Raw genomic sequence first — 25,436 nt, 5'->3', positions numbered from 1 at the left:
TAATAAGTGCTTTATAAATATTATCTTATTTGATGAGATTTGATAAACCATCATTTCATGGTTTCAGTTTTGTTGATCTCTTCTTTGATTTTCAGAACTTTTGTTTTAGTGTTTAATTTGGGTTATTACAATTTTCTTGTTTTTTAGGTCATGTAGATACATATACTTCTTTCTGTCAATGAAAATGTTTAGAGGTACAAATTTCCCTCTAAGGATTGCTTTGGCTATCTCCCCAAATTTTGGGGATGTCATAGTTGACATTTTTAATGGAATTATTTGCTATTCTTTTGATTTATTCTTTGATCCAACAGTTCTTTAGAATTTTCTTTTCATCAAATAATGAATGCCTGCCATGCTCTGGGTGCAGTTAGGTGCTGTATTAGGTAGGTATTCAAAACAAAAAGATCATCATTTGCCCTTAAGTAGCTTATGTTCTTTTATGAGAGAAACAATATTTTGTAAGATGTATGTGTGTGTGTGTATAGATATATATACATACATAAATACATATAAATGCATAAATAATAAATGCAAAATTATTTCTTGAGGAAAGGAAGTGAAAAACTAAACTTTTGAGAAAGTCCTCTATCATCATTGTCAATTCCACTTCCTCTTCTCTTCCTCACTCCTCATAGTTTGACTATCAACCTTATCTTTCAACCAAAACTGCTTTATCCAGTTACCAAGAATCTCTCTATTGATAAATTGAATGGTCTTTTCCCCATCTTCATCCTTCTTGACCTCTTTGCAGTTTTTAATTATTGATCACTCTCATCTCCTTTCTCTTAAGTTTTCTGGACACTGTTCTGTTTTGATTCTTGTCCTACTTGTACCACTTTTCTACATTGGATTCTCCAAGTCACTTCTATGAGCTTTGAGTGTACTTTAAGCCTATGTCCTAGTCTCTTTACCACCATACTATATTATATATTATATAAACTCCCATTGATTCAGTTATCTTTTTTATAGGTATTTCTCAGCCCTAGCCTCTCTCTGCATTTCTAGGCTGGTGTATCAAACTGGCTATCTTCTAGAGATCTCAAACTCAATAGGTGGCGCAGTGGATAGAGCACCAGCCCTGAATTCAGGAGGACCCAAGTTCAAATCTGGTCTCAGACACTTAACAAGTCCTAGCTGTGTGACCCTGGGCAAGTCACTTAACCCCAGCCTCAGGGGAAAAAAAAACAACAAAAAAACCTCAATATATTCAAAACAGAACTCAGAACTCATTAGCTTTCCTCCCAAGTTCTCTTCTCTTTCCAGTTTTCTGTTATGTCAATGGCACTACCATCTTTCCAGGTCCCAAATCTCAAAATTTTGGTGTCACCCTTAACCTATCACTTGCACTTATTCCACATATCTAATCTGTTGCTAAATCTTGTAATTTCTAATGTCATAACATCTCATATATATGTCTCTTCTCCACTAATACAACTATCACCCTGATTCTGGCCTACATCACTTTATGCCTGATCTATTTTGGTAGACTTCTGCTTCAAGTCCCTCCCTGCTCCAGTCCATCTTCCACTCAACTGCTGAAGTGATCTTCTTAAAGTTCAAGCCTAACCATGTCATCTTTTTGCTTAATAAATTCAGTGACTCAGCCTCCAGCATCAGATATACAGTCTGTTTGGCTTTTATAGCTCTTCACCATTTAGTCCCTTCTACCTTTATGGTCTCCTAAAAATTTATTCTTCTCCAAATACTTTCTGATACAACAAAACTGGTTTTCTTGCTATTCCTCAAACATGATACTCCATCTTTTGATTCCAGGACTTTTTATGGTCTGTCTCCAGCAACTCCTATCATGTTCTCCCTCATATCTACCTCCTGGCTTCCCCAGCTTCCTGTAAGACAGTTGAAATCCTACCTTCTGAAAAAAAGTCTTCTTATTTCTTTTCTTTTCCTTCACTATTGCTAATGCTTCTTTTTTTTTTTTTTTTTTTTTTTTTTTAGATTATTTTTCATTTACACTCAAGTACATAATGATTTGTTTCTCACTCCATGAAAACGGGGTCATGTTTTTGTCTTTTATATATCTCCAGCAATTAGAACAGAACTTGTCATGATAGATGCTTGTTAACCTCTAACTTGAGTTGCACTTTAAAGGAAGTTAAATTTCCAAAAAGCAGATGTGAAGAGGGAGAGAACTTTTGAGGCATGGGGAGATCCTTTGCAAAGAGGAAGAGGAAAGAGATGGAATATCACTTATGGCAGAAAATAGTGGAGTATGGCATACATGAGGCTCAATAATGTGCTGGAAATATAGTTGGAGCCAGTTGGGCCTTAAATCCAAACAGGCGAGTTTTTATTTTATCCTAAGAACATATAGGAACCACTGAAGCTTCTTAAGGAGAGAAGGGATATGGTCAGACGTGGACTTTAGGAATATCAGTTTGGCAGCTATGGGGAGGATTGATTGGAGAGGGAAGAGCCTGAATTGAAGGCCAATTGGGAAGCGTTTGCAATAGTTTATGGCAGAGGTGAAGAGGACTGAAACAAGGGAGATGGTCTTGGGGGATTCATTCAAGAGATATTATGGAAGTAAAATCAATCAAATGAAGCCACTAATTGAATATAGGAGGCTGAAGAAGAATGAGGAAAAGAGGAATCCAGACTCCCCAGTAATGAACCTAGGTGATTGGAATGACACTGGTACTTTAGACCAAAGCTGCTGCTTCTTTTTTTTTTTTTTTAATTTTATAATTATAAATTTTTTTTGACAGTATATATCATGAGTAATTTTTTTTATAATATTATCCCTTGTATTCATTTTTCCAAAATTTCCCCACCCTCCCGCTACTCCCTCCCCTAGATGACAGGCAATCCCATACATTTTACATGTGTTACAGTATAACCTAGATACAATATATGTGTGTAAATACCATTTTCTTGTTGCACATCAAGCATTAGATTCCGAAGGTATAAGTAACTTGGGTAGATAGACAGTAGTTCTGACAGTTTACATTTAATTCCCAGTGTTCCTTCTCTGGGTGTAGTTGTTTCTGTCCATCGTTGATCAACTGGAAGTGAGTTGGATCTTCTTTATGTTGGAGATTTCCACTTCCATCAGAATGCATCTTCATACAGCATTGAAATGTACAGAGATCTTCTGGTTCTGTTCATTTCACTCAGCATCAGTTGATGTAAGTCTCTCCAAACCTCTCTATATTCGTCCTGCTGGTCATTTCTTACAGAGCAATAATATTCCGTAACATTCATATACCATAATTTACCCAACCATTCTCCAATTGATGGACATCCATTCATCTTCCAGTTTCTAGCCACTATGAAAAGGGCTGCCACAAACATTTTGGCACATACAGTAGACCAAAGCTTTTTAAACTGTGGGTTATGACACTATGTGGGGTAACATAAGTGACTGTGAGGGTCACAAAAAATTTGACAACAGTCAGAGACATCAAACGTTCCACCAAGATTTAATTCTTTATGTAAAAATAAGCAAACAAATGTTTGTAGCAACTCTTTTTGTGGTGGCATAGAATTGGAAATTGAAGCTGTCCATCAACAATTAAATAAGTTATGGTATATGAAGGTAATAGAATATTATTATTCTGTAAGAAATGATGAGCAGGCTGGTTTCAGAAGAGCTTGGAAACATTTACATGAACTGATGCTGAGTGAAGTGATCAGAACCAGGAGAACATTATACAGGCACAGCAAAATGGCATGATGATCAGCTCTGATAGACAACTTTTCTTAGCAATGCAATGATCTAAGACAATTCCAATAGATTTTGGATGGGAAATGCTGTTTGTATCCAAAGAACTATAGAGACTGAATGTGGATCAAAATATAGGATTTTCATCTTTCTGGTTTTTTTTCTTTCTTTTCTCATGTTTTTTCCCTTTTGTTCTGATTATTCTTTCCCAACACAACTTAAAGGAAAATATATTTTAAATGATTGTATATGTATAACCTATATCAGATTGCTTGCAGTCTTGGAGAGGAGGGAGGTAAGGGATGAAGGGAAATGAAAAATTTGGAACTCAAAATCTTTCAAAAATAAAAGTTGATTTTTATGGAAATTTTTGCATAACTTCATATCTGCCTTCTCAAATGGGGATGAGAAAGGGAGAGAATCTGAAACTCAAAGTTTTAAAAACAAATGTAATAAATTGTTTTACATATAACAGAAAAATAAAAAATGAATGTTGAAAACTATTTTACATGTAGGAAAAAATACTATTAAATGAAAAATAAACACGTCCATCTCATTAGTATGCAAATTTGCTTTCTTCTTTAATAAATGGTAAAATTATATGTACAGCAAAAAATTATTTTAAAATAAGTTTTTAATGTATATGTTTGATTTGTATATCTATTTTATATATCTGTGTAACCAGAGTTGCCTAAAAATGTTTTGGATAAAAAGGGATCATGAGTGGAAAAAGTTTAAGAAGTTCTTCTTTAGACAGAAGTAGGGCAGTTTGGAGTTGAGTTGGATTTCTAATTTTCTGGGGTGATCTTAAAATTGAATTACACCTGGAAAGAGGTATATAATGTTAAAGCTGAAAGGTACCTTAGAAACTAGTCTAGTTCCTTCGTTTTAAAGGTGGAAAAATTGATTCCCAGAGGGAATTGATTTGTCTAATTCCGTAAACAAATATCTATAAATAACTTTAAAAGCTGAATGTCTTCAAATATTTCATAGTTCAAGAGTTCAAGACTAACATAACCAACAATTCAAAATAGTAAAGAATTAATTGAACAAACATTTATTAACATTCCTATGTGTAGAGGCCCTCTATTGGTTCTAGGGATGCAAAATTGGACAAGATGGTATCCATGCCATAAACTCAAGGAATTTGCAGGGAGAGATCACACACATGTCATTATAATGCAAGACAGTACACAGGTCTTCACAACTTGGCTCCAAGTTATTTTTCCAACATACATTATTTGCCTTCTCTTACATGTTATGGTCTAACCAAACTGACCTTTCTCTTCTTCACATAAGCTCCATTTCCTGCCTTTTGCCTGAAATGGGCTTACTCCTTGCTTCTACTTCTGAAGAAGGTGAAGCACCAAGGATAGAAAGCCCTTCTTAATTCCTGCACTTCTTACTGTCTTCCTTCCCCAGATTACTTAATATTTCTTCTCTGTGTGCTTATTTATGTACATATTGTACATAAATGTATTCCTTTGAAATCCCCCTCAAAGACAGGGATTGATTTTATTTTTGTCTTTATCCCCCTCACCTAGCATACTACTTGGCACATAGTAGGTACACCAAATAAATGATTGCTTCATAGAACATGATAAGAACAATTTGAGGTTTAGAACAGAAAAATAAACATTTCTGGTTCAGAATTAAGGTTTTTTGAAGGGGGACACATGAGTTTTGAGTTGGATGCCTTAAAAGGGAAAGGAGAAGAATTTCAACAGACAGAGATGGAGAGGACATTGTACTTCAGGTCAAGTGAATGCATTTGGCAGTTTGGTTGGCTGCAGCATTAAGATACATGAAAGGGAATACTGTGAAATAATGCTAGAAAGATAGATTGGAGTTCGATTCTAGGGGCGATGATTGCTGCATTAATGAGTTTGGACATGGGAGGAATGAAGAGGCACTGAATGATGTGAGACAGGACAATAACATGATCATTACTATATTTGAGGAAGATCAGGATATGTAAAGTGAATTGTTTGTCAGAGACAGAGACCAGTTAAGAGGCTACTGAAATTGTCTAGGCAATAACTGGGTACTAGATGGTTCAGTGGAGAGGGCATTGGGTTTGGAATCAAATTAGGAAGCCTTCAAATCTGGTTTTAGATGTTAACTAGCTATGTGACCCTGCTCAAGTCACTTAATCCTGTTTTCCTCAGTTTCTATATCTGGAAAATGGGGTGGAGAAGGAAATGGCAAACCACTCCTCTTGTCTTTGCCAAGAAAACCCTAAAGGGAATCACAGGTATGTAGGACAGGACTAAAAGGACTCAACAACAACAATTATCTGAATTTTAATGGTTTTAGTGACTATAAAGAGGATGGTTAGATAGATAAAGAAAACATTAAGTGTTTACTATGTGCTAGGCACTATAGTAAATTCTGAGGAATCCAGTCAGGAAAATAAGTCCTCTGGAGGGAAGTTTCCAGGGATTCAGGTTGGGAGTTTTGGCTAGTAACATTGGATCTACACCTTGAATATTTACAGTAAGATAATCATGGATTTAGAATTGGAAGAGACTTTAGAAGGGAAAGGAATATCATACTTACCATATGCTAGATAGTACTTTACAAATATATAATTTAATGATAATAATTTATATAATTTAATTATAATATGCAGCAGGTAAGTGCTATTTTTATCCCTGTTTTACAGTTGAAGAAACTGAGGCAAACAGATTAAGTGATTTGTTTAGGGTCACATCATGAGTGTCTAAGATGGGATTTGAACTTAGGTCTTCCTATCTCCAAGTCCATTGTTATATCTCCAGTTGTTGGTAGTTGAGGCTATCTAGTCTAATTTTCCTCATTTTAATAAAGCCCAAGAGAGCATAAATGACTTCTCTAAAGTCACACAGGTAATTACTGTAAGTACCAACAGTCAGGATTAGAACACAGGTTCTTTGACTCCAAACTCAGTCTCTTTCCACTGTATCATCTGCCTTTTAAGTGTAGATATGGAAGAAATTCAGCATAGAAAAGCCACTTGCCCAGAGTCACAGAGTGGCAAGATTGGCAATCTGGATAGATCTCAGCTAAGAGGACTAAGTGGCACTTTGAACTAGATAGAATGATTTGTTCTCAATCTTCCTTCTGATTTCATTACTTTTTTCAAGGGAGCTATCTTTCTACCTGTTCTCCCATATTTAAAACCTTAGTGTTTTTATTTTATAGCCCTTATCTTTCTCTGGAGTTCTAGGCCTATGTCATCAATCACCTGCTGGACTTTCCTGCCTAGATGTCCCATAGCCATTTCAAACTCAGCATGTCAAAAACAGAATTAATTATTCTCCTTCCCCATAAATGTTTATTGCCTCTTGTGAAGCCCAGCCTGGCCTGCTAACATTCCTAATTTCTTCTTTTTATAAATGTATTTATTTAAATAATAGCTTTTTATTTTCAAAATATATACAAAGATAGTTTTCAACATTCACCCTTGCAAAACCTTGTGTTCCAAATTTTTTCTCCCTACCTTCCTCCCATCCCCTCCCCTAGATAGCAAGTAATATAATATATAGCATATCTCGTTCTTTCTAGCTTATCACCTTTCTCTTTATTCTTGTAATATCTTTCTAGTCTTTTTATCTCCAATCCATCCATGCTGATTGCCACCAAATCTATATTCCTAAGTCACAAGTTTGGCCATATCATTTTTTCTTGCTTTAGAAGCTTCATTGGCTTCCTGTATTCTTTTGTGTAAGAGACAAACTCTTCTGTCATTTAAAGCACTTTAAATCTGGTTCCAACCTAAATTTCCATACTGTTTTTCCTAAAGAGTATCCTCCATCCTGTGGTCAAACTGACCCATTTATTTTCTTTTCTATGTAACATTCATCTCCCATTTCCTCGCTTTTTTATAGTCTCTTCCCTATGCCTAAAATATTCTGTCTCATTTCTGCCTCTTAGTACCTTGCCTACTTCCCTTAAGCCTCAGTTTAAGCACCTTTTCCTGCAAGAGATATTTCCTGACTCCCCTAGGATCCAGTGCTTGTCCCTCTGCCTTGCCCCACCTCCCTTCACTTAGTCTGTATTTATATGAGTCCACGTGATCTGGAGCATTGGGATCAAATTCAAAGAGAAACAGGAGTCACCAAACTTTAAGGATTTCTGTAGGTTTTGGCTTAGAAAACTACCTATTGACATTTTCTTTGTTCTATTTTATGGAGTCAGAAGGATCTGAATTCAAATTCTAGCCCAGACATTTACTACCTGTGTGACCTTGGATTTAACACTAATTATCTCAGTTTCCTCCTATGTAAAATGAGCTGGAGAAGAAAATGGTGAATCACTCTAGTATCTGTTGAGAAAACCCCAAATAGGTTTGTGCAACTAAATGAGATATGTTCTATTTTTTTTTATCTGTTTTTGTTAAATATTTCCCACTTACATTTGAACCTGGTTTTGTCAGCTCCAGAGAATTGTTGGCTGCTATGTAGCCAGTGTTTGACACCTGTGGGTGTACAAGAGCTAGCCTCAACTCATAATTCCCGACCTCAAGGAACTCACAACCTAACGGGGAAGACTGCAAAAAACTATGTACAAATGATAAATGCAGGATAATTTGGGGATGGTAGTCTCAGGGGAGGTCCAAGATTCAGGAGGATTGGGATTAGTTTTTTGTAAAAGGTGGGAATTTAACTGAGACTAGATTGTTGTTATTGTGTCTGTCTTTCATTCTGGAAGAGAACCATGACACCTGGGTGGGTGATGCCTTAACGTGCAATTGAGTTGGATTTAAGTGAGAGGGGACTGTGTAGGGAACAGTTCACTTTCTCCTCTGGAACCATCTGGGTCCAGTGACTAGACATAGGTCATGACAGCTGGAGATGGCCCTAAGAGGAAGGCAAGGAAGCTGGGAGGAGGTGAAAGGGGGAGGAGGGAGTTTTGAGGGACAGCCAGGATTTCTTCACCTGGGAGCTCCCTAAATCAGTGAAATAACAGGTCTGGTCCCCTTGTCCTTTCTTATTTACTTCTAAATGTACATGTTGTTTTCTCAAATCAGTTCCTGAAGAGGGCAAGTTTCACTTCTGTGTTTGTATTTCTACTGCCCATTGTGTGGCTGGCACACAACAGTTGCTTAATAAAAGCTTGTTGAATTTCATTGAGTTAAATCTTTGATTCTTTCTCCCTCATTGCTTTTCATGTCCCAAATCTTGTCAATTCTGTTTCCCAAACTCCTCTCTACTTCCATGAAACTAATCGAGATCTTCAAATTGTAAAAGCCTCCAAAGAGGCTGCCTCTAATCATCCTTTCAACTTAATCTTCTTTATGTGTTACATAGGTAAGAGGCAAATAAAAATTTGGATTCTAATCTTTGCTCTGATATTTTGCTACCAGTGTGTCTTGGATGCAGTTACAATCTCTAAGAGCCAGCCTCCTTTGCCTTATCTGTAAAATGGGTATAATATTTTGCATATAACATAGGATAGTTATAAGAAGGGGAAAAACACTTTGCATATCTAAGAGTGTTATGGAAGTATGACCTATTATCATGTCATTATGTCTTTTTAAAACTCTTCAGTACATTTATAGAAAACTCCCTAAGTTGGGACCAAACCCTTTTGTCAGGAATTCAAGGGCATTTATACCAAAGCTTCTTAAGCTATGTGACCTCATCTCATACTGAATGTAGAGATTTAGAAATTATGATTTATTACAAGGAAATGTTTAATTTATATACCTATTTTATATTCCTATATACTCAGGGTGGCATAAAAATTTCTCGGGTGAAAAGGAATCGTCAGTGGAAAAAGTTTAAGAAGCCTTACTTTGTATTATTCCCCTCCATTCATCTTCACTCTAGATATGGTGACCTATTCTGTCACCTTGGAAAAGCCCTCTGTTTTCCTGTCTTTTCTTTTTAGGGATGGAAGGTCATTCCTGTCAATCCTTTCTTTTTTTTATCTGCTGAATTCCTATCCATCCTGAAATGACCTTCAAGTGCCACCTAGCCCAAGAGTCCTTCCCTGACCTAGTAAGTGGGTAATGGCTTTTCCTCCTGGATCCCAGGATGCCCTCGTTTGGGTAAATGTTTTGATGCATTTAACATTTTGTACAAAACCAAGCCAGGACCTGTTTCATCTTTGTCGTCTTAACAGGCCTAGAAACATGGGTTTCATTCATGAGTTTATATTTTTTAACAGAGATAAAAGAGCAGCGATTGAATTCCTCTATTATTTATGCAGGGAATAGAGTCCAGAAGACTTTGGGCTCAGTTCTCACTGCAGACAGTAGTTCAGTGACCCTAGTCAAGTCATTCTGTTTCATTTTCCTTATTCTGTGTGATTATAATAATAGCTCTTCCTTCCCAGGGTTGTTTATAGAATTATAGATTTATAGCTGAAGGGACTTTAGAGGTCACTTAATCAACCCTCTTACTTTCTAGATGTGCTTGTGGGGATCAAAGAGGATACTTATGTCAAGTGTTGTGGAAACCTTAAAGTACTATATTAATCCAACCTGTTACTGATTATCATAGAAATATTCTTTTCTATCTTTGGAGCAGTTGCTTGAGAGTTGGTTGGAACTGGATAATCTGGATTTGAGTTCCACCTGTCATCATCTGGGTGACGTTGGATAAATTATTTAAGAACTCTTTTGGATCTCAGTTTCCCTGTCTAGTAAAATGAGGATAATAATCCCATTTACAATTTATTGGGGGGGAGGGTGAAATCACTTGAGATCTTTGCAAATTTTAAAACAGTAAATGAGATTATTATCATTAAATAGCTTTAGGCCAACTACCTTTCTTCTCTTTCCTGGTTTCTCCTTCAGTTATGAAGGCCTTCCTCTGAATACTGTCTGAACTATCTTGGTTTCTTGAACTCTTGAGTCTGCCTGACCTCTCATCCACTCACATGCTTCAAGTTTCCAAATTCCTTTTTTCTCTTAACATTCTGTCAAATCCTCTCCTTTCAACCAGTTTCTACCAAGTTCAGTCATTCAACCTTAGTATTAGAAGGGCTTTATGCAACGATTTCGTTTTTCCCACTCATTTTGCAGAGAATACTGCTCCTTTTCTCCCCATGCCCCCCACCCAGGAACATGCCTTGCCCAAAAAAGTTACCCAGATAGTTAATGGAAGAGTTAAAAGCCAAACTTGGGTCTCTTGGTTTCTACTTAGTCCTATGTACTCCATTGCATTTGGGAAAGACTGCATCATGCTGTCTCTGTCCCCTGGGAAAAATGTAGGTGATTAACTTCCTTCACAGTGGTGACATATTCTAGTTTCCTTATTTATAGATTGACAGAATTATACCTTGTAAAGGACAGATATGGAGCATTTATGTAACTGTGGTTGCTTTTAAATTCCAGTTTAACTTACCTGAAATTTTACAGAACAAAATACTTCGCAGTCTCTCCTTCAAATAACAAACTCATGTTATTAAACTGGGACAGATAACCAAAAATGTGTTTATTTTCATTTGTGGAATAAGGAACTATCTCTGAGAGCAGGTTTGATGGGTCTTGTGTGGTTGATGTCATGTGGCTGGCTAGCAGCCAGAGGTCTTAGAATTCTTTTTAGCCCTCCACTGTTTCCCTGAGACCTCAGCTGCTGAAGAGAGATTTGGAAAATAAGATTCTTTGTGGACCTATCCTTTCCCCGGAGCTCCCTAGAGGGGGCCCTCTGCCAATATTTGGTAGCCATATTTCCTTCCCAAATTCAGGTTTTTATCCTGGAAATGTAAAAAAAAAAATTTTATATTCAATTTCATTTAATGCACTGCTTCTAAATATCCCCTTGCTCTGTGCTTGTTTGAACTTGTACCAGTTTCTTAAAAGGGATACAGAAATTGGACAAATTTCTTTTTAAGTTAAGGAGAAACTGGAATCCAGATTGGAGGGCTGAAGAAAAGAGTGTTCTTTGTCTTCAAGTTTTTCCTGTTACCCTTGCAAGGAGAATGAGAAACCCTGTCCTGTTCTGTAAAATAAGGTCTTAGATTAGATCTCTAAAATTCCTTCAAACTCTAATATGTACATATTTTGTGTTTTAAGATCCCTTCAAGCTCTGACTTTTGAAAGTTCCTTCCTGCTCTATGTTCTATGTTCTAAGGCCTCTTCCTTCCCTGACATTCCATTTTCTAATGTTTTAAAAGTGTTGCCAAACTCTGATATTCCATGTTTAAAGGTCTCTTCCACCTCAGGCTTTATTTGTTTGAAGGTCCCTTCCTGTTCTGACATTCTCCATTTTAAGGTTTCTTCTAGCTCTGGACTTCCAATTTTAAAAGTCTTACTTACCCTGCTCTTGAATTCTGTTTTCTTTGTTCCAAGGTCACTTTCAATTCTGACTTTCTATGATTCTTGAAGGGCAAGAGCTCACCCCCACCCCCCACCAATAGCTTTGAGTGCCCCGTTAATTTTTCTTGCATTTTTTGATGTCATTCCCACTGTATCTGCCTCTGTGCTTCCTTTTTTTTTAAAGCCAGTTTGAGCTGTTTTCTAGATAACCTAATAGCTCCCTCAATGTGAATAACACTTCTGAAACACAACAGAACCTCCAGCCTGGTCATGTTCTTTGCCCCAGAGAACATTTGCAATAGGCAGAGGAGGAGAGTACTCTTATGCAAGGAACAACCCTCGGGTTAAAATCCACTGGCATAATTGGAACATTTTAATTTCCTGCTTAGATATCAAAATGCCTCTCTTTCCATAGTATAGCAAGCATTCTTCCAATTTACAAACTCTCAAGTCTCCAAAATTCCTTTGTGAGCCAGTAGTTTTTAATTCAGAATGCCTTTCCCCATGGTAACAGAGTTACATACATGGTACAGTGTGAATTTCCAGGCCAGCCCTGGAAAATTTAACCCATTCTTCATCCGTGTAGTTAAAATGAGGTTTCTAGATTTGGCTCTGACTGACTTTAGGCCAGTAATTTCACTTCTCCTGGCTCCTTACCTTCAGACTGGTAATATTTGCCTTGTTGACTTTGCCGAGCTCCCCACCAAATTCTATTAGTCCTCCTCCTTCCCCTCCCCCTCTCAGTTCCCTTGGTATTTCAGTGCTATATGGAGTGGTGGGGCTGAGGAATCCAATCCCTCCCAGCCTGTCCATTTATAAACTTGTAACATGGGGGTGGAGGGCAATGCTGTGCCCCTACTGGCATTGGTCTTTGTATTCTGAAAAAGACAAGGCCATCTCTTTGTTTCAGAGTGCACGCTCAATTCGGATAATGTAGTCTGTGTTTTAATTTTGCCTGTGTTACTAAATCTGTCCCTTCGAGTCCGTGGACATGAATTTATACATTGTAGGTACGTGATTGCAATGGAAGGGCAGCAGTTGCCCATGTAGCAGGCAGAAAACTAGAGCTTCATCTCTCCACTCTCTTTGTGGAAGAACCAGGAACCAGAAAACCCACATCTCAGAGGCTGAAAAGAGACTTTTATTACCCCATGATTTCAGCCTCCTGGCATATGGTAGAACTGCCTCCGGAGCTCTGGTTTAGCCTCAGAAGAATCATGTTTGTTTAGCTTCTCTCATTTCAGGTTGCCACTTCAATCTTATTTAAGTAGTGTCTTGACTTAACAACAGCAACAACAACAACAAAAACCTTTCTGGACTGTTTAAGATCCTCCTTCTGGAACCTGACACTTCCTTCTCGGAGAGGCCACACGCTAGGAAATCACCAAGGAGGATTGGGGAGAAAACAGGGAAAGATTTTATAAAGCTTTTGGAATTGCTGGGATTATGAGATGCCTTTGGGAAAATGGTTAGTGTCTCCGTGTGGAGTAAGCTCCCAAGGTTGAGAGAATAGGACCCTAGGAATCACAAAGGAGGTTTTGGGATTATGGGATGCCTCTGGGAAAGCGCTTACTATGTTCCAAGCTAGTAAACCGCCAAAGAAGAGGGGAGAATAAGATTTAAAGAAAGAGAATTCTAAGGAACCAAGAAGTTATTTTACAGAGGAGGATCCCTAAAAAGAGAAGAGAATTGACTTGGTCAAGATTTGCATAGGTCCAGAGCAGCACAGATGGGGTTCAAGCTGGGGTCTTTCAATTTCCAGTTCAGGAAATGCCCTTTCCCCTATAGGCTGTCCAGGTTGGGCAATGCTTTTAAATAGCTGCCCCACCTGCCCCAGGGGACAAAAAGGCGGTTGTATGGATGATTCTGCTTAAAAAAAAAAAAAAACAAAAAAACCCAAAACAACCCACCCTACATTTTTTTTTTAAAGCTCATTGTTATTTTAAAGCTCTTTATCCCAGAATGACTTAGATAGTGGATTGGATTCTCCCAGCTCAGTTCAAAGAACCAGACAAGTCCCTCACCAGCATAAGGAAAGTCCATAATTTGTCCTAGCCGCTTGCTTGCTTTTTCCCCTGGCTAGTTTTTTACATCTTCCTCTATTCTCATTCCGAAGGCTTCCCAGGCTCCAGGCTGGGGTGCCCCGGTGACGGGGGTTCCCGGCTAGCTCCCTGTGAAATGCTGCAGCTCTGCGGCGAGTATTTTTCCACAGGTCCTGAAATCCACCCAGTTGTCCTCTTCTGGGCCTACTTTTTTTTTCCAGTGGGATTGAATGTGAGGGGGTTAATAGGCAGGAAGCTGTAGCCAGAGCAGGCTGAGACGGAAGTCAGGATTTTTGTTTAACTGACAGGTTTAGCAGGCCTCAGGGGTGGGGGGAGGGGAGGAGAAGTTGGTGAATTCAGGCATCTGGCGTGAGCCACAGACCTAGTTATTCCTCACTGCGTTAACAAAGAGGGGGTAGAGCCCAGGGCACTCTGGCCCAGCAAACTGCCCCTCCTCGCTATCTGAAATGCGTGCTTCCCCCCTCGTTGCTGAGATGGCTTGTAAATCCCTCACCACATGACCATTTAACCATAGGCGCCGTGGGCCAGCTCGGCCCCTCAGCTGGGGGTCCTTCTGGAGGGCTCCCCAGGATCGGGCTGAGGGAGGGGGCCCTAATACAAAAACGGGGCACTTCTCTTACTGCCGAGTTCGTGCCCCTTTTGTATGGTGCCAGCCAGGTCTGTCTCCTTTCTGTAGCTCCTCTGGAGCCAGCCTCCTGGGGCTTCTCCCTTGCTCCCCCATTCCCTACAGTCTCCCCCGACTCGGAGGGCCGACCTCAGTGAGTCTCTTAGCTGCAGAAACGGCTGGGAGTTTTCCTCCCTGAAAGAAGAGCTGCTTGTGTCTGTCTGGGAGCTGGGAAGGCTTCAAGGCTCTCAGCACACCCCTCGGAAGCAGTGCTAATCCCAGCCCCCCGAGCTCGGGATCTGGGCTGGCTGTCGGAGGGCTCCTTCCTCTGCTCAGAAATCTGGTCAGGGTGTGCAGCAAGTTCATTCGGGGGCTGCTTTCCCAAGTTTCTCTTGCTGAAAAAGGCCTAGCTTAGCCTGTCTTTTTCTATGCACAGGATGGCTCCTGCTCACCAGGGCTGCACAAAGATAATCGCTCAGGAAGTGTTTCAGCCAATCCCCTGAAGCTTTACATTCAGATTTACCGCAGGAGCCAATCCAGGATTAGCTTTTATTAGGAAGACAGATCATCAAGCTGAAGTGCCAAACCCTTTCTGTGTGAGTTCTAGTGCCTGTCCTCCATGTTTTATAAGTATTGACATAACACTGTGTTAACAATGCATCCACAGAGGTAAGCCTTACTTTTTACCATTTTTTTTTCTCTGAGACATATGAATTGTGGGTTAACAGTTTGATTCTCTGGGATTTGTCGAGCAAAACTCACCCCACAGCACTTTATTAAGTTGCAACTGTTTAAATGTGCTTTCTTGGGTCACATGGTCAGTAGCCATTAGCCATATCTTTATTTTTCAAACTGGCCAAACCTTAGCATACCTCCTCTTTCACCAGGGGATGGGGCTTCTTCCCAGTGGCTCCAGGTCCTGGTATTCCAAAGAAGCTTTCTCTCTCTGAGCAGTGTGGCTGTACTATTGTCTCTGGCTCACATGCCTGCTAGGGGAGAAAATGGAAGGTAAGGGAGCAGATGCATTTAACTACCCTTCAGGGAGCCTGGGAAGGCAGACAGCAGACCAGGCAAGTTTACCTTTCCAAACTGGGTAAGGAACAGCTCAACTCACTTGTGTCTCTCAGACTCTGGGCTTGGGAGAAACCTTGCCATCAGCAGGAAGGGCTAATGACAGATTTTAACAATTGGGCCTAGGTGTTTGGTGTACTTCATCCTTTCTGTGTAATACAGTGCATCTTAACTTGGAATGGGTTATCAAATATTTCCTTCCTTAGCAGTCCAACAGTGTGTGCTCCCTCTGAAGAGCAGCCTGGAGACAAAATGTTTCTAAAAAGTCTTCCTTCTGCTCTTTGGAGAGTTTTCTAAGGGACTAGGGATAGGGGGTGGAAATAGATAACAACAGCATGCAGTAATAAAGTAATAAATCTGAAGGTATGACTTCTATTTTAAAAATCCTTACCTTTCTTCTCTTGCATGATTAAGTAGAATAATGTATCTTTTTATCTTTGCTTCTCTTCTCCCCCCCCCCCCTCCCTTTACACTGTATCCTCCTCAGTCCTCTGCTGTGTAGGGCAGAGGAAGAAAATCATATGTGGCTCATGACAGACAGCATTACATGTTGTTGAATATGTGTGTCTGTGTGTGTGTGTCTGTGTGTTTTTAATACTACGTAACTCTTGTAAAAATTTCCTTTTTGATCAATTCCCAAATCTGCCAGCCTGGTTCTATCTTCTTAACTGGAAAAATGAGACGGTTGCTTGCACCCTGGTTGGTAAGTAAGCAGTGCCCTGAGAGGTGGACATTTTTCATAGTTTTCACAACATTTTTGGATTTTAACAGGGGGGTAGTTAGTGCAGCAGGTGAGGAGGGCACTGTTGGGGACTAGGCACAAATGAAGAAAATGAACTGTATCTGTTTCTAAGTGACTTGTGCATGTAAACTGTGTTAGTCTGAATACTGTTGGTTTATTTGTTTGTTGTTTTTTTTTGGGATAACCTGCTGTTAAGATTGAAGCTTATACTTCCTGTTTATCCCCCGACCAGAAAAAATAAATGTTCTACTTACTGGGTTACTGGCCCCTTAATTGGTGTGTATGGAGGTTAGAGCTCACTGTAGTACTTCTTGTTGCTGCTTATGAGATGTATTGAAAGTTTTAGTCCTCAGCAGAATCTTCTTTTTAAACCTTGGAAAGGGGCTTATGTTATTCCTTATGTTTTAAGATGTTATATGCAGTGTGAAATGCCATCCAGGACAAAACCTCCTTTACTTCAGGAACTGACCTTGAACAGATTATGTACTTTTTATTCCAAGTTGGAGCTACACATCTGTATGTATGCATGTTTCTTCCCAGTTGTTGGGGTGTTTTTTTTTTTTTTTTGCCACATTTTTCTTATGCTAATTGGGGTACTTAGGAGTTGCTAGGGAAAAACAGATTGCTTAATGTGTCTCTCTCCAGAATTTCTCTAGGAAGTTCCTTCTGCAAATTTCTAGTCTGGAGATCCATCCAGTATGACTTTGCAAATGCTTGTTTTGTAATCAGTTATTGTTTTCATGACAACTTTATGAATAAAAGAATCCCCTTTTTTTGTAGTTTCCTGCAACCCACACCTTTAGCTCCAACTGAAAAGTTCATTTAATGAGGAGAACTGTCCCAGATTGTAAGTTGATAAAAGAATGTTGAAACACAGACCAGCATCTTAAGAAAGTTAAAGGCACTGAATGCTTTGCTCTTGAATGATTTTTGCAGTGCATAAAGTCAGAGCAAGTGCATCACAGAAGTAAGTTCAGACACTTAACTGCTTTCTTTGTTCTTACCTAATTGCTCTAAATGCAAATGATATCTTAAGGCATGTCACCTTCCCTAGAATCTACATACAGCAACATGCCTCTATGGCGACCAGCAGCTGGATTTTGAGAACTAAACATTTACTAACATTCTGTATGTTTCATGTAAGAAAGCTAGGGCAAGGGAGATGTAGCCGAAAAGCTTGCATTAAAATGGCTCCCACAGGTTTTGTTAGAGGATCTGTTTCAAATATCCAGCTTCAGACTCACTGCTTCCTGAAGTCTACAGCCTCAAACAAGCTGTCCTTGTCCTTCCAACTGAGACCACAACATCGTGAGTCTGCTGAAGTTTCCTATTTTTAATTACTTAAATATAATTCTTTTATAGTATACCAAAAAAAAAAAAAAAATAAATGTCTGCATTGCAGCAAGATGTCTGAGACTAGGTAGGGACAGCAGTGCTGTCTCACAGAGCAGCCCAATCAGGATTCTTCAAGCAGCCTTTGCACCAATCGCTGCTAAGGGTAGGTTAAAGATTGACAATTGCAGTGGCTAGACTGAGAGGCCCTTCTGGAAATTTCTACCATCTTTGTTCCATCTAAGTTAAGCAGCTAAGCCAAGCTGAAGAATTTTATATATACAAGGTATAATGTCCTATCTGATGTTCTGTTTAGAAAAGGAGAGTGAGAGGCAGCAGGAGAGTGTGTCATGTACAAGGCGGGCTGTCCTGCTCTGTAAGAAACAAACTCAAGCAAACTGGCTTTTATTTCTTCCCTCCCAGACTTTAAAGGAGTGATTTCCTACAGCTGAAAGATTAGATGTGGAGATCATTGCAGGAAAAAAAAAATGGTTTTATTAGACTACACAGAAAATGGCCAGTGTTCTGGTGGAACTAAAAGTTAATTGTACATAATCACTCTGTAAACTTTCCACCAAAGGGTTATTCTAATTGCTCAGGTTGAATATGATTAGCCAGTAGGTGCCAAATCCACTCACTTTTATAATTAGCTTCCTAAAGATTTGGGGAAAAAGATAGAAACATAGGGCCTCCTGGATTATAAATTAGGGATGAACACAATAGCTTTGTTGTTGGAGTTAAACAAAACATCTCCCTTTCATAAGCAGAGGAGACACTGGTTCAGAGCTTCACTAAATAGGGCTAAGGGGAAATGAGTCACTTCTTAAAAGTGATGACAGTCACACAGAAACCCAGAAGGAAAAGGTAGGTTATCATAGAAACCACTTCAAATATGGGATCTCTTTGTTTTCTTTCTCTATTTCAATAGCAAAGGAGGTAAAGGCATCTGAGTATTGGTTCTCCCTTATGTCTCTATTGACATTGAGAAAAGCATATTCCCAGGGAACCTTTACCTTTCCACTGGGGATATTTAATTAAAAAAAAAAAAAAAAAAAAAGATTAGAGACCCTCTATTAGTGTTTTCCTTCCTTCCTTCCTTCCTTCCTTCCTTCCTTCCTTCCTTCCTTCCTTCCTTCCTTCCTTCCTTCCTTCCTTCCTTCCTTCCTTCCTTCCTTCCTTCTTTCCTCCCTCCCTCCCTCCCTCCCTCCCTCCCTTCCTCCCTTCCTCCCTCCTTTCCTTCCTTCTTCCCTCCCTCCCTCCCTCCCTCCCTCCTTCTCGCTCTCTCTGTCTCTTTCTCTGTCTCTGTCTCTGTCTCCCTTTATTTTCCTTTCTCTTTTTAAAACAAGGCTTTGCCCTTTTGGCTTTCAGTTCAGCCACACTGCGATTTTTCTTCTCTTTCAACCACTACTTCATCCCTGATTCCCCACCCCCATTTTCATTAATGGCCAGCAAGCATGTAGTAGCCATGTGAGACCTGCAGCTATGGCAGCAGGAAGGCAGGCAGTCCCCATGCAGGCTGCCCAACCCCTGCAATGCTAGGGAGACCAGCCTTGGAAAGTGCCCTCTTTTCCTCCTTTAGAGCTAAAAGCAGTCACCCTGGAGCTCCAGCTAGCTACATAAAAGAATGTTGAGGTCATTCTCAACCTTGCTTCCTCCTGAAATAGTAAACTGTGCATTATCTACTCTTAAGCTATGAATTTGGCCCCCAAACTGGGTTTAGAAATCTATTGTTATTTCTGAGCGAACTGTCGAAAATCTAATTTGTGAGTATGCTGGGCATGAACACATTTGGTGGGTTTTTTTTTTTTTTTTTTCTTTAATGCAAGTTCAAATTGTGTCTCTTTAGCATTAACTGTTGTAGCACCAGTTGTTTTTTAACTCAGGATTTTATCAGCAATATTAAAACAAGCATCATTTTTTTTTTTGTTTGCATTCATATTCCTGATCCATACTGACCTACACAATTATAACATGCATATATTAGAAATATATTTCTTTGTAGTCATGATTGGTTCAGAACTTCTTTTGGGCTTCTGATGAGGTTTAAGGCGAAAAACAATCTGTTTATTTTGCCTGGGCCTTAGTTTAAGGACTTTTAGTTTGCATGACCATGGACTGAAAATTCAAACACTTCCATTTAACTATTCCTTTTGGCATGCTGAGTTATTTTCTAATGTACATTGTGAAGGGAATGAACCGTTCAGTCAGTACACATTTAGAATTCTTGGTTAGTTGCTGTTGTACTGATTTTGCCTGATTTTCTTTTGCATACAGTTTTTGCCATGGAGTCTTGCTATAATTACTAACCTTTTAACCCCTTAACTGGATTTATGCTTTTTCAGGGGCTCAGAACAAGAAGCTTTATCACCAACTGTGTGGTGAGGGGTCAGGCTTTCCTTAGTAACCTGTGACTTCACAAACTGCCTTGTCATTATTTGTTTGTTCTTAGCTAACTGCTTGCTTGTCAGGAGTCCTTTGGTCCACTTTTCCCATTCCTGAGATTTAGAAGATGTCTTGGAAAATAGCATTGCTGTTTAAATGAGAGATAGAGTTATTGAATAAACTGCTACCATTTTAGCCACAGTGAGTGCAGGAATGAGGCATTGCAGGGCTGCCAGACGCCATTTTAAGAATCCTGCTTGAGTAGCATAGCTACCGATGGGTATGAGGCTGTTAATAGGTGAGTGCTTATACAAAGCTGCAATTTATTCAGTCATGGCATGCTAATCTTTCCTCCTCACCCCCAACTTCGATTAATTGCAGATTTTGAGAATCATGGTTTATAGATACTGCTCACGTGTGATTTGAGGGAATGGAGGAAGGAATTATCTTGGGGAGAAGATAGACAAATTGGTATTTTTAAGGAAAACAAGAAGAACAACACAGATCTGTTAGAGGGCATGAATCTTGACCTTGAATTAATGTGATTCTCATGGGGGAGGACCAAAATCTTATGCTTGATCGTTGGCGTGACTTTCCAAATCTGTCAGCTAGTCTTGGTTAAATGTCAAGGTGATAGGAAGCATTTTGAGAAATGAAATATGTGGTATTGTGTGCATTCAGGCATTTTCTGTCCAAAGTGGGGGTGAGGGTAAGGGAATGTACCTTAATCCTCAGATGTGTTGAAAACATACCTGGGAATTATCATCTTGCATGGACTCCTCAGAATTGTTAACAAGAAGGCTTAAAAGCAGACCCTAAGACATGCAGCAGTTGATTTGTAACTTTTTTAAAAATTGCTCTATGCAGTTAAAGCAGGTTAAGATGCAAGTCTAGATATGAGCATACTCGTGCATTGGGTGAGGAATATTGTTATTGCAGGAATTGAATGCTTTTGACTTTATTTATTGGCACTGTTTGTTGTTTAAATTATCTAAAATGTAACAGTTTGTGAGATAGATACACAAGCCAAGTCACAAATGTTAAAGTAAATCAGTGATGCCATGTATGAGAGAGAAAAACTATGGAATAGAAGTCAAATAAGTTCATAGTGAATTTTCTCTTTTAAGCTGAGAATGAGTGACTTGCCATCTTTTTTTCACCTTTCCCTACTGCTGTCTCCTTCCCTTTCTCCCATAAAATTGGGTTACAAAATAATGTTAGCTCATTGAGCAGGAGTTATTTGTTTCTTTGTTTTTATTTTTCAGTTTATTCTATCCAGGAAGCAGCAGCTATGGGAAAGCTCCACCATATTGTCAGTGGCTATTATGTGTACAGTCCAGCTAATAGCAGGGGTGATAACAGCAAGATTTCAGATGCAACTGCCTTTTAAAAAAATACTATTTATTTAGCCTGCTTTTCAAGGAATTGAACAAGTGAGAATGCACAACGATGCAGGATGCATTCAGACAGGTTCTAGGGAATTCTTAGGAGAATTTCATAGTTATTCTGTAAAAGACCATAGTGCTTCAGCATTGAACCAAAATAAGATCAGTGATGCAGAAAAGGAAGTCTCTTAAGATGTGGCTATGCAACATGACTAATTTTGTTTCCTAGTCATTGTTATTATAAACCCAATGTTTTCTTTGACTCTAGTTTCTCTCCCCTTCATTTAATTTGATGCAGTATGTATGCATGTCTTTGCTATCCGAAACAATAATGTGTTTTTCTCTGAGAAATTTGGGTTTTCAGAATTGTTGTACTTATCTCTTGCTAGAAGAAAGTTTGTGATGATATTACTAATGCTGGGATATGTAGAACAGCTTAACTTTCTCCCGCCCTACCCAGAATTGATTATTTTAAACTCTTGTTGCAGATAGCAAATAGGTAACTAGGGCGCATATTTAAGCCTCTTACCAGCATTCTTTTTTAGGATATTCATTTTTCTTGGACTAAAACAAGCCAAATTATTGTTCTTTTGAATTAATTCTTTGTAATCAGCATACCTTTGAAATTTGTTTTTTGTCACTGCTGAAATGATTATGACTTATTGTTGCAATTGTTTCTTCTTCTATAGCATGTTTTAGTTAAATAGTTGTCTCAGAATTCTGTCATTGAAAACATCTGATCAGTTTCAGGAAGTTTAGTATTTCTTGTAGGATTTTAGTGGAAGAAATTCTAGAATTATTAATGAAAAGGCCACTTGCCCATTTTGCTTTGTTTTGAAATTAATTATCCATCTATCTTGTGCTAGAAGCACTAGGAATATTTTATTTTCAGCCACTTCAGGCAAGAAAGCAAACCATCAGATTGCAAAGCCCATGTGTCAGGAGGTGAATATGTATTTCCAAGTGTAGAATTTTTATTTCTTTAGTTCTCAAGATACAAGGTAAAAAATATTAATGTAAAAATCATCCCCAACCATCACTGTTATATTATGTTGAAGTGAGGATGCTTCATTCCATTGTAAACTATCTAGGAAAACATATCAATCATTTGTTTGTGAAAAAAAGGGAGTTCATGAATTTTATAACTTGTAATTAAATCCTTTGAAGCTCAGGTATATACAAATGCAATAATGATTGGGATGGTAAAATTTGAGTAGGACAAAGCTTTGTTACTGTAATTTAGACTTGCTTTTCATTTTTCTGTCAACCACTCTAAAATCCTGAATCTTAATTCTGTGGGGGACTTCTTTATAATTTCTCCCTATCTCCTCTCTTCTCTATCTCTTACTTCCCCACCCTTATTTTGTCCAGTGTAATCTTTGGGTATCCATGTGTTGGAGGGAGCGAATATATCTATATCCTTGTTGATAGTATTGGTTTTTCACAGAATTCCAAGACTTGGATGGGACCTTTTGAGATTGACAGGACTTTAGAACAAATAGAAGGTACCTTGAGGATAATTTAGTCTAACTCCTACCCAAATTAGGAATTCCTCACCACAGCCAATTGGATCGATAAGCCAACCTTTGCTTGTAGAGCTTCAGATGATGGAGAATTCATTCATTAATTTCCATGACAGCCCATTCTTTTGTTGGACAGCTCTGATTATTATAGAAAGTTCCTCCTTCTGTTGTTTCAGCCTTGCATTCTTGCATTGATTTGAACCTTCCTTATATATCCTATATAGTCTCAGTGTAGTTGGCTGTAAGACAAAGAGGATGGCTTACTTCTGCCTTGTATCTCCTACTTAGGGGATTGCTCTGGATCTGATTGTCTTCAGAATGCAATTTTTCAGTGTTGTCATTTTGAGGTATTACATTTAAAAAAACAAACAAACAAAAAAAAGAATCAAAACCTGATGCATATGATCTTGGATTAAAAAAAAAAAAAAATCAGAGGCTGCCTGGAGTAGCAGAACATATTAGAAAAAGAACTAGAAATCTAGGCACTCTTCCTGGCCCTGCTTTTCACTAGCTGTGTGACCTTGGGCCTCCTATTTTCTCCTTTGTAAAATGAGGAGGAGACTGAGCTAGATGATCTTTACTGTGTTCTGTGTTCAAAGGTCTCTTCCAACTCTGCCATTCTGTGTTCTAAGGGCCCTTCTATCTCTGGCATTCTTTTTTTTTATTCAATTTCAGTTTATATTCAATTTGGGGGAATGAAAATGCTAGTACTTAAATAATTTCTCCATATATGCTTATAAAAAGAAATAAATATTTTGTATGGTTTTAAGGCTTGGAGTGAAAAAAGAAAGGAACTCACTTGCCATCCTCATTAACCCTGAATAATTTGGGGAAGGAGAGAGGTGGAAGAGAGGGGGAAGGGAAGAAGGAGAAGGGAGAGGGAAGAAAGGAGGGACAGTTTACTGCAGTTTGCACCTGCTTAGTAGGGCAGGATGGGAGTGAAATCTGCCCAGAGGAGGAACATTTCTTCTCCTCCTCCCCTCCCCCTTCCAAATAATTGTTCCTTATTCTTCTTTGGTGGTGGAAGATAATTGCTCACAGCTTGAAAGAATATTGATCACTACCTCCTAGCTTCACTGGACTGGGAGGTTCTATCCCTTAGAACTACAGCTGGTTTCTTGAGTTATTCTTAAGACATTTCTGATACATTACCTACATTTTCCCATTTTATTAATTTATTATTATTTTTTTGGTCCCCTCCCTGTGAGGGATGTTGTCAGGTTTAGATAATTAATGCCTTAGAAACATTTAGAACTCCTTAAGGAAAGGCTCCATTAAATACAAGTTTGTATTGATATGCTTTTATGCAAAACGATATTCAGGAATCTCTGCTTCTGGCTCTTTATAAGACCAATGTAAACTGCTCTCCCCAAGCTCCATTGTAACAATTGGACACATGGTATCTTGCTGAGTAATATTGGAAAAAGGTTGAGAGAAGTTACTTTGAGTATCAATAGCACAATATGCTCAGCTCTAATACTAATAGAGTAAAATCAAAACAAAACCCCATTAATTTCTAGTAAAGTCTAATTAAAATCAAGTGAGTATTTAAAGATGGGGTGTGCTGTGAGAGATTTTCAGTCAAATTAGTTAGGTCCCTTTAGTCTGTTTTTTTTTTAATTTTATTTTTTATTTTTCTGATATGTTTAAACATGAAAATAATTTGCTCTATTTCAGCTTGGCTGAAGAGGAGATAAAGGCAGAACAGGAGGTGGTAGAGGGCATGGATATCTCTACTCGATCAAAAGGTAAGTCAGAAACCCAGGGTCATAAAGGGCTTTGGGAATTGGGAGGTAGTTGCTGTTTAAGAGGGGAGGAACAGTTGGGATTGCTTTTGTGGTTGAAAAGCAATGTGACTTTCCAATCTGTAGTTGCAGGAGCAGTCAGATTTCAGATGTGGCTCTTGGGATGGAGCTAATTTGGAGGGAAATAACTTCCTCTGGTTTATTTTTGCATGTTCTACTTATGGGACCTTTTTCTGTTGCTCAATGTCTATCTGTAGGTACTTTGTGGTGAACCCAGAGAGAATGCTGAGTGATTCGGAGTCAAGAGAACTGGCTTTATAAGGCCAGCTGTTAAGTGCTCCTCTGTGACCTTGGGCAAAGTTATTCTTGGGTCTCAGTTTCCTCATCTGTAAAATGAGAGGGTTGGACTGGACAATCTTTTAAGACCATCTCTAGCTCTAAATCTTTGATTCTGTGACCTTGTGAACTCTGACTTTTGCTAGGTATTTGACCCCAGGCTAAGTCATGGAACCATCCCTGTTGACTTGTCTATTATAAGGAATGTGCTTTGAGGCTGGAGGCTTTCCAAAACCGAGTTTCTATTGTTATATCTCACGATTTTGGACCTTCAATTTTTTACTGCATGACCTTTGGAAATTAGAATTTAAACAAAACTGATT

The 25,436-nt window shown here is 38.7% G+C and overlaps 1 protein-coding gene across 1 annotated transcript in view; it reads left to right on the top strand.

Moving 5' to 3' along the window:
• Positions 1-15,116: 15,116 nt before the first annotated feature.
• The window catches only part of ZMYND8 (zinc finger MYND-type containing 8), a 115,079-nt gene continuing 104,759 nt past the window's right edge, over positions 15,117-25,436 (top strand). The window contains 2 exon segments of the mRNA XM_074288547.1: positions 15,117-15,266; positions 24,710-24,780. Of these exon segments, the coding sequence (XP_074144648.1) occupies positions 15,253-15,266; positions 24,710-24,780 (85 nt within the window). The 5' untranslated portion in view covers positions 15,117-15,252.

Source organism: Sminthopsis crassicaudata, chromosome 2 (genome assembly GCF_048593235.1).
Source record: "Sminthopsis crassicaudata isolate SCR6 chromosome 2, ASM4859323v1, whole genome shotgun sequence".
In the NCBI taxonomy this organism is placed as follows: Eukaryota; Metazoa; Chordata; class Mammalia; order Dasyuromorphia; family Dasyuridae; genus Sminthopsis; species Sminthopsis crassicaudata.
This window is presented reverse-complemented; position numbering and strand designations above follow the sequence as displayed.